Raw genomic sequence first — 9875 nt, 5'->3', positions numbered from 1 at the left:
GGAAAAGCACTAGCAGCTAGGGAGATCAGAAAGGGGCTTTTCTAGGAAGCAGGATGAGTTGAGCTTTGAAATGAACTAGGGATGTTAAAATGCTGAAGTGCGGAGAGAATATATTCTAGGAATAGGGACAGGATATGAAATGTGCATGGGAAACAGCAAGAAAGTCAATTTGGCTGAATCACAGAGTATATTAAGGGGAGAAATATGTAAAAAATAAAAGTAGGTTGAAGTTAGGTTATAAAAGGCTTTAAATGCAAAAGTTTATATTTGATCCTAGAGGTAAGACAGAGCCCCTACAATTTATTAAAAAAGGAAGTGACATGGTCGTACATGTTTTAAGATGATACTATTAGAGAGCAGAGAGATTGGGTACAGGGAGACCAATTAGGAGACTCTTGCAATGATCCAGGTAAAAGATGGAGCAGGCCTGAACAAAAGTGATTTCTGTGTGAGTTGAAGGAAGGGGAAAGATGTGAGGTGTAAATACAATCACAAAATCTGGCAACCGATTAGATGTGCAGAGTAAAGGAGAATAATCAAGCAAGGTACAGGTGTGTCTAGGTGACTAATGGACAGGATTTAGGAAGAAGGATAAATATGGGGAGAAAAATGAGTTTTGTTGTGGGTATGTCAAGTTTTAGGTTCTTAGACATCAGTTCAAAATGTTCAATAGGCAGTTGATGATGTGGACTGGAGCTCAGGAGAGAGACTGAGTATATTAATCTCGGAATTAATGATGTAGAGATGATCACTGAATTTGTGGATTTAATAAAAGGAGAAAGTGTCCAGGGCAGAGCCTTGGAGTGCAACCACAATTAGGGAGTAGGGTATGGATGACATTCCAGCAAAGGATACTGAGAAAAAGCTGCCAGATGGGAGAACAGAAAAAGCTATGTCACAAAAGGCCAGAGAAGAGAGAATATCAAGGGAAAAGTGGCCAATGGTGTCAAATACTGCAGAGTAAAAAGCTTTAGAACAGGTCCTCAGATTTGTCAGTTAAACGATCACTGGGAACTTTGTAGAAAGCAGTTTCAGGGGTTGAGAAGTTAGAGGAGAGAATGTAATGAGGGACCCAGGATAAAGCCAGGAGGCAACAGGTATAGAAAGCTTCTAGGAAGAAGCTTCTTCTCCCTGATTGGTTGATGGATGGATCCTGAAAGGATAGCAACATGAGGGAATTGTAGGTTCAAATGAGGGTATTTTTTTTTAGGATGGAGAAACCAGGCATGTGTATAGGAAACAGAGAACAGATGCTTGTGGGGAGTGAGATGATATGGCTCACAAATGAAACAACTCATTTATTATGGCATACAAATGAAGCAACAAATGAATGAATAAAAGAATAGATATTAATATATACTTACCACCATTTGTGTGAATCTTGGTTCATAAACATGATCTCTTTGCCAAACAGAGAAATAGAGGATGCAAAAACTATACTGATTTAGAACATAACTTGTCTATAACATAGGGAATGGTGGTAGAATATTGTGGCATAGTATCACATCAAAAGAGTGAGAATCAGTAGAGGGAAAAATCAGGTTTATGGAAAACTTTTTGAGAAGACTCAAGCCAAATCATCAAAAGAGCATTTAAGGGCAAAACTTGGAAAGGGTACAACAGTTGACGAAGAATGGAAAATATCAAGATTTCTATAGTAAACTCTTTTCTATATCAAAGACAATGGAGTCACATTTAGATTCTATCATCACAGTCCCCTTTGCACTCTATAAAGAATAGAAATGGCACTAAATACATAAAAAGGAAAAGTGCAACTGAACTAAGAGCAGCTAAGTGGCACAGTGCATAGAGCTCTAGGTGTAGAGTCAGGAAGATCCTTCTAAATTCAAATCCAGCCTCACACTTCTAAATTCAAATCCAGCCTCACACGCTTCCTAGCTGTGTTACTCTGGGCAAATCAGATAACTTCTGCTTGCCTCACTTTATCTATAACAATAGGAACAGGAGCATCTGTCTACCAAAATTGTTGGGAGGATCAAATGAGATAATATTTGTAAAGTGCTTGGCATAGTGCCTGGGAAATAGTAGGTGCTATATAAATGTTAGCTATTATTATTATATAAAATAGACCAAATAATACACAAAGGAGGTCTATGCTGTAGGTGACACCATTGTGAGGATGTTGAGAGATCAATTCTCAAGATTTCTGAAAGAGGGGGGTGGCCAGGTAGCTGGCCGTGTAACCTTGAGCAAGTTACTTAACCCCAATTGCTTTAAAAAAAAAAGATTTCTGAAAGAGGGAAAGACACTAAAGACTTGAAAAAAATCTGGCACATTATTATTATTGTTTTGCTTTTTGGAGGGGGGAAGGTAGGGCAGTTGGGGTTAAGTGACTTGCCCAAGGTCACATGGCTAGTTTTGTGTTGTGTCTGAGGTTGGATTTGAACTCAGGGCCTCCTGACTCCAGGGCCAGTGCCACCTAGCCACCCCAGAACTTTATTATTTAGGCCATTTTAAACTCTAGGATCCCTATTGGATAAATTCTAGTCTTAGTTTTTGCTGGGTTAGGTCCCAAAAGGTCACTCCTTGCTCCTCACACAGTACATCAGTATTCAGCTGGCTGCAAAACTTAGATGTTGGGATGTCAGGGTGCCTAGTTTCTAATCCCTTCACCTAAAATGAAGAACAAGCTCAGAGGCCTAGTACCAAGACTTATTTTAACTAGCTGCATGTTGGTCTCACTGAGGAGTTTCAAGCCTTCTTCGCTTAATAATGGATAGCATTTATATCATCTACATCAAGCATTTTACACTGACATAGGTGCTACTATTATCTCTGTTTTTGCGGTTGAGGAAACTGAGACAAACATATTGACTTGCCCAAGGTCACGCAGCTAAGTGTCTAAGGTTGGATTTGAACTCAGGACTTCCTGAGTACTCTATTTACTACATCCCTTTGTAGTATCTCTCACAGACCACCATCAGTGGAGTCCCACCAGAAGCAGAAATTCTGACACATTATCAGAAGAGAGTAGGCGGAGGCTAACTCAAGGTCATTTTGGGTACCCTAGTTCTGGCTACAGAGACAATTGAAAAAGATTTCTCTTAACCATTAATTAGAAGGCTGGAACCATTTAGTGTCTATATATGCTCCACCGTCTCTCCAAGCCACTTTCATTTCATATTGTCCTGGCATCAGGATGATTCCAGGAGCAGGTTCTCCAATCTCTCTCATGGGGAGATTCTATCAATGCACTCTACCAATGGACCATTCATGGAAGAAATTTAATCCGGACAATGATCCCTCCTTACTATGTGCATGGGGCTATCTATGCTAGGGCTTTGGAAGGATTACCTTAGGAAGAAGTTGTCAAAAGATGTGGCCATCAAATTAGGATTTGGAACAATAGTGAGAAACAGGGAACTGTGCTAGCTTTTCAGGTGGTTTGAGCAGGAGTGAGGCCCTTTAGTCTTTAGGGAGAAGGGAAGAAAATTATTTCCTAGATTCATACATGTGTTCAACTGAAAGGCGTTCTTAGAGATCATCTATTCTCCCATCTTTCCAGTATTACAGAAATTTGTTTCAGTTGAGAGTTCTGGATGTGCAGATTGTGACTTAGGACCTACATTCAAATCTCAGTTCTGCATATACCACATGAATGAATCTGACAAGTCAATCTCTTAGGACTTCAGTTTCCTCAACTATCAAATAAGGGGGCTGACACACGATGACCTGGAAGTTTTCTTCTACATTCAAATCTAAGATCTTATGAATTAGCCCAGCAGCAGTTCTCAAATGTTTTTGGAATTAGTACCACTTTACACTGTTAAAAATTATTGAAGACCAACCCCTCTTTGGGGTTTATGTGGATTATATCTACTGATATTTACCATAATAGAAATTCAGTGTTTTATTATGAAATTAAAATATTATTATGAAAATAGCTTTGATCTCGATTATCCCCTGAAAGGACCTCACTGACCCCAGAGGGTCCACGAACTGTTATTTCTTATGAAACAACTAAACTGGTGAGAGGACTTAGAAAACTTGGATGGGGTTGGAGTGCGGGGGGGGGGGGGGGAGGGAATTAAAGAAAAACCTGACAGTTTGGGAGGGAGGTACTTCTTTAGGTGAGTGGATGCTTTAAAGACAACATAAAAGATCAGAGCTGCAACGGGAAAAACAAACAAAAGTCATGACCTGTGGTTGTTTTTTGGAGGGGGAAGGCAGGGCAATTAGGGTTAAATGACTTGCCCAAGGTCACACAGCTAGTGAGTGTTAGTGTCTGAGGTCGCATTTGAACCCAGGCCTTCCTGACTCCAGGGCCTCTGCTCTATTCACTGCGCCACCTAGCCGCCCCCCTTTTTTTGTTGTTTTTAAACTGAAATTTATGGAGCAGAAAAGATTGGTCCTAAGACAAATTCTCAGGAGGAACTTTCGCCTAGAAAGAGGACCAGCCTGCGAATGTAACAGCTCTTGCAGGAAGAGCGGGGTAGCCGTCAATAATTTTGTGCGTAGATGGATGTGATTATGTTTATCTCCGGAGATCTGTGGGTGCATGTGCGCGACAGTACAAGACAGAACACTGTCATTGAGAACTTCCTTGGGGTGAGGGCGCGTGTGCGCTTTTGAGAGAGAGAGATAAGAGCCCGAGAACTTCCGTGGGTGTGGGTATGTGCAAGACAGCGCAGCCCAAGAACTTCCTTCCGTGGTTGTCCTTGTGTGTGTCCCGATAAGAAGGACCTTACACCCCAACACGCACCCGGCTCTCCTAGGCAGAGGGGCAAGAAGGAAACCTAAGAGGTCTTCACCACACACCGAGGACCAGACCAGCTGAGTCTGCCAACGCCAGTTTCTAAAGAATCCTTCCTTCCCCTCTATCCCCCTTCCCAACTCCCGCCGATTAACGCCACCACCCCGAGACTACATTTCCCAGCAAGCCCTTGGGGCGCTCGCGCTCTGCAATTGACCCATTTCCCGGCCCGTCAGCAGCTCCGGGGGCCGGCCCAAGCGCCCAGGCAGCCGCTCCCTGCTGACTCGGAGTGTGGGCGGGGAGAGGAGGGCGGAGGGAAGAGGAGGAGGCGCCGTTGCTGCCGTTTGCCTCGGCGGCTGCGAGAGCCGGCACTGGTCCGCAGCAGGCTGCCGCCACGGCCGCCATGGACGAGCAGGCGGGGCCCGGCGTCTTCTTCAGCAACAGCCACCCGGCGGCAGCCGCGGGCGTCAAGGGGCTCGGGCCCTTGGCAGAAGCGACGGCCGCGGGCGACGGGGCGGCTGCGGCGGCTGCGGGGGCGGCCCGAGCCCAGTACAGCCTCCCGGGGATCCTGCACTTCCTGCAGCACGAATGGGCCCGCTTCGAGGTGGAGCGCGCCCAGTGGGAGGTGGAGCGGGCGGAGCTGCAGGTAGAGACCCTCCCGGCCTGGCCCTCCTCCTCCCGCCTCTTTCCTCCCTCCTTCCTCCCTCCTCGCCCCGCCCCGGCCTCTTCCTCCCAGCCTCCCTCCTGTCCCCTCCCCCTTCCCTTGGTTCCCGCCCACCGCGCCCTGAGAGCCCCTTCACCTCGCCCCACCCACCCTGACTCTACCTGCTCTACTCCTTCGCAGCCCCTCCCATGTAATCCTATGAAATAATGTTTGTAGTACGCTGGGCATAATGCTTGGCACCCAGTGGTCACTTGATAAATGCCTGTTCCCTTCCCTTCCCCCCTCCCAAAGCTGCTTTCCCAGTCATCTCAAATCTTGCCAACCCTAATCTCCCGCCTCCTAGTCCAACTCCGAGCTCTGGTCTTTTCCTTTTTAGTTGAAGATTGGCAAGGAGGGTCCTGGTGATCGGACCGCTCGTTTTCTAAGGGTCATGCCCCGCTTCTGGGGGATAAGAGCCAGAGCTGTTCCCAGGAGAGTTGAGGGGCCAGCACTTGGCCAGAGGGTTGGGCTTTTGGTGGGTTTTTTGGTTGTTTTTTTTCCTTGTACATTCTCTTCTCCTTGAAAGAAAGGAAATGAGAGGACAGATGAAGTTGTATCAGGCTATGACCCGAGGTGGGAAACTGAAAAGGAAAAAAAGTGGTATCTTCAGAAATAGAAAATTCCCATATATTCGAATCTATGTCATGCCGCAGTGCGTTTCACCCGCTGCTTTTAGATCCAAGATTTTTGAATGAATGAAAGATCTAAAGCCAAATGCCTTACTTAAGTATTGTTAAATATTAGTATCGTTTACCTTTAAAAACAAAAGCAAACAAAACAAAACCCAACACCTTAGATTTTTTGTGTTAAAAGAAACAAAACGCCCCAACAAAATGTAAACAACTTTTTGTAAAAACTTTTATTTCCAGATTGAGTTTTTCCTTGAAGGAAGTTGTGGTCTGTTAAAGTTAGCCACGTTGGTGATTGGCTGTTCAACGACTTGTTTTGAGATAAGATATGTCCACTGAAGATTGAGTGTTTACAGGCTTTTCACAGAGTTAATTTCTTTACTGTGCCTTAAGTTCTGAAACTTGAGAATGATTTTTAATAACTATAAATGGTCGACTTGTGCTGGGCACTGCCCTAGGAATACAAAGAAAGGGAAAGAAAAGGGTGTTTTTGCTTTTAAGGAGCTCACATTCTAATAGGGGAAACGACATACAGATAATTATACAAAAGATACTATGTAAATAGAAAGTTGACTCAAGAGGGAAGGCAGGAGCAGAGGTCAAGGGGGATGAGAAAGGCTTCTTACAGAAGCAATATCTAAGTATAGCCTGTGGTTCCTTGCTATGCAGCATCTATTTATATGGGAAAAGTAGAATAGTACAGTGGTAAGGGAACTAGTTTTGAGAGAACAAAACTTGTGTTTGAAACCTGTCTTCTTTACTTTATGCCTTGACATGGGCAAGTCACAACTTCCCAGAGCCTCATTTCCTCATCGAGAAAATAGGGAGTGCATGGGGATTAAGTGATCTCTGACTTCTCTTGCAGCTCTAAATCTGTGATCCAACATGTATATTCTGTATCTTTTATAGAATACAAGTTTCTTGAATGCATAGACCATCTCATTTTTGATTTTGTATCTGTATTTCCTAGCCCAGTATTAGACACTTAGTAGGTAATTAATATATGCTTGTTGTTTGGAAATAAGGATATCACCAACTGAATATCACCTTTTTTTTAAAGCCAACTTTTCCTTGGTGGAATATATATGAGTATTTCTACAATAAATATAAATACTTGTTCAAGTGCTCCCTATTGCTGCTTCTAACTAATCTCTTCTCCCCCCCCCCCCCCCAAAAGAAACCATTTGAACAAAGCAAGGTGATAACTTAAGGGGGTTCATTAACTTTGGGTATTTGCACTTTACTTGGATGTAATTGATGAAAAACTTCTATACTTCAGGTAGCACATTTATTGTTCAATGTTGATGCTTTCACCATTTGATGTGACTTTTTTTTTTGTGATGGTCTACCTATCTTCCTTGTTTCCTCCCCTTCCCCCAACTTACTGGCTAGATCCTACCTACTAAACTGCATAGAAGCTTTGACTTGTTTTATTTCCAACCTTGGTTAATTCGACTCTCTGGCTTAATGGCCCCCTTCTTCCAAGAGCTTCATTTTTGGTACTATACTTAGTATGGATACTGGATCAGTTTATCCATACTGCAGCTCAGAGTTCTCAAGCTGTAATGATCCACCAGCCTCACCTCCCCAGTAGCAGGGATTATGAACTTACCATATCATGTCCTGTGGCATATAATATTTAAAAGAACATATGGATTTCCAAGTTTTGATTCTAAGTTTTGAAAAGGCTTTGTTTAGCTTTACAGAAATCACGGGGTGACAGGTGAAGCATACAGTGGGGCTTATCTTAGACTTCAGTGTCTAGTCTGGGGACTAGATGATCTTAATAATTACTTCAAATTAATATTTGTTAATAAAAGACCTCAATTTTTGGACTTGGATTAAAAAGCATGAAAGGATCTATTTTGTAAATACTATTTAGTTTAATTTTAAAAAGTTGATTAAGAACATACTGTGTTTCAAGTGGGGCAGCTGGATGGCACAGTGAATAGTCAGTAAGACTGCCTCAGACACTATTTGGTAGCCCTGGCCGAGCCACTTAATTCCTGCCTAAAACTGGGGAAGGAAATGGCAAACTGCTCTAGTATCTTTGCAAAGAAAACCATGGTGTCATGAAGACACGACTGAACAACAACAAAAAATGTTTTAAGCACTGTGCTTGGTAGAGAAGATACAATAATATAATATAATAAATATTAAGCTCCTGCTGTATTCTGGGCACTGTGCCCACTGGGGTTACAAAAAGAGGTAAAAGACAGTCCTTGACCTCATGGAGCTTACAGTCTAAGGTGGGGGGGGCATGCAAACACATATATACAAATCATGCCATATTACAGGATAAATAGGAAATAATTAAAAGAGGGAAAGCAATGGCATTAAGAGTGGTTAGAGAATGCTTTCTAAAGAATGTGGAATTTTAGTTGAGACTTAAAGGAACTTAGGGAAGTTAATAATTAGAGTGGCTGAAGGAGAGCTGAGAGGGAGTGTCTTGTTCAGTGAACAGCCAGAAAGGCCAGTGGTGTAGGATTGAAGAGTATGTTGTATTGGGGAGTGGGGTATAAGAAGACAGGAAAGATAAGAGGGGACAGGTTAGAAGGGCTTTGAATGCCAAACAGAGCGTTGATCCTGAAGGCAACAGGAAACCACTTGAGTTATTGCATTGGGGATGGTGACATCAGACCTGCATTTTTAGGAAAATCACTTTAGTGGTTGAATGGGGAACGGATTGGAGTGAGGAGAGACTTGAGGCAGGCAGACCCACCAGCAAGCTGTTGCAGTAATCAAGGCATGAGGTGATGGGGGCCTGCACTAGTAGTGGCAAGGTCACACCCGGTAGGAGAGAAGAAGGGTCCATATTGAGGAGATATTGCAAAGGTGAAGTTGACAGGCCTTGGCCACAGCTTGCTTATGGAGAACTGAGGAATGGGCAGTTAGTTATGAAGAGAACCTTGAGAGTGATGTCCCAGAAACCTAGAGGGAAGGGAGTACCAAGGAAGAGAGTAATCAGCAGTGTCAAAGACTGCAGAGAAGTCAAGGAAAATAAGAATTGAGAAAAGACTGTAGGATTTGGCAACTGAGAGCAAGAGTAACTTTGGAGAGAACAGTTTTGGTGGGATAATAAGGTCAGAAGCCAGACTGTCAGAGAGTAAGAGGAGAGAAAGTGGGGGCACATATTGTGGATGGCATCTTTTTTTAAGATTTTAGTTACAAAGGGCAGAAGAGAAATAAGGTGATAATTAGTAGGGATGGAAGGATCAGGGGAGAGTTTTTTCAGCATAGGGGAAATGTGGGCATGTTTGTAGGCAGTAGAAAGGGAGAGATGGAAAATAAGTGAAAGAGTAGGTATAATAGAAGGGGCAGTCTATTGGAGGAGGTGGTATCAGAGGGGTTAACCTTGGTAAGGAGTAAGTCCACTACATCTCATGTGAGACAGGGTGTGAAGGAGAAGATTAGTGGCAGAAGGCACTAGAATGATAGGAGATGAGGAAGAGGAGAGAAGAGTGAGATCATGGTTGAATATTCTCATTTTTTTTTCTGTAAAATATGAGACAGAAGTTCCCAGCTGAGAGTTAGGGGAAGGAGGAGCCATGGTAAGTTTGAGGAGGGATGAAAAAGTTCAGAAGAGTCATTATACGGAGTGGGATAGTGAGTTGATTAGGGAGATATAGTGGCATTGCTCAGCAGTAGTGAGGGCCAACTTGAGGTTATGTAACTTAAATTTGTATTGGACCCTGTGTAATTTTTTTCCCTTTTAATTCAGAAGCTCACGTAGGTGTGAAGGCAGTGGGAGTGATCCCAGGCTGAGGCTTGACTAGGCATAATCAACAATATGATGAGGGGCCTAGGGATTCAAGAGAGGACAGTGAAG

At 43.3% G+C, this 9875-nt stretch overlaps 1 protein-coding gene across 2 annotated transcripts in view; it reads left to right on the top strand.

Moving 5' to 3' along the window:
• Positions 1 to 5040: 5040 nt before the first annotated feature.
• Positions 5041 to 9875, top strand: part of STRN (striatin) — a 168421-nt gene continuing 163586 nt past the window's right edge. Inside the window, exon 1 of one of the 2 annotated variants that reach the window (XM_069072197.1) lies at positions 5041 to 5360. In XM_069072197.1, the coding sequence (XP_068928298.1) occupies positions 5118 to 5360 (243 nt within the window). In that variant the 5' untranslated portion in view covers positions 5041 to 5117. The remainder of the gene's footprint in view (positions 5361 to 9875) is intronic. The other variant, XM_069072198.1, reaches the window with a different exon arrangement.

This window comes from Petaurus breviceps, unplaced genomic scaffold (genome assembly GCF_028583685.1).
Source record: "Petaurus breviceps papuanus isolate PSGF00001 unplaced genomic scaffold, PetGlider_PUasm1.0 90845, whole genome shotgun sequence".
Lineage (NCBI taxonomy): Eukaryota > Metazoa > Chordata > Mammalia > Diprotodontia > Petauridae > Petaurus > Petaurus breviceps.
Note: the sequence above shows the minus strand (reverse complement) of the source record. Positions and strands in the feature narration are given on the sequence as shown.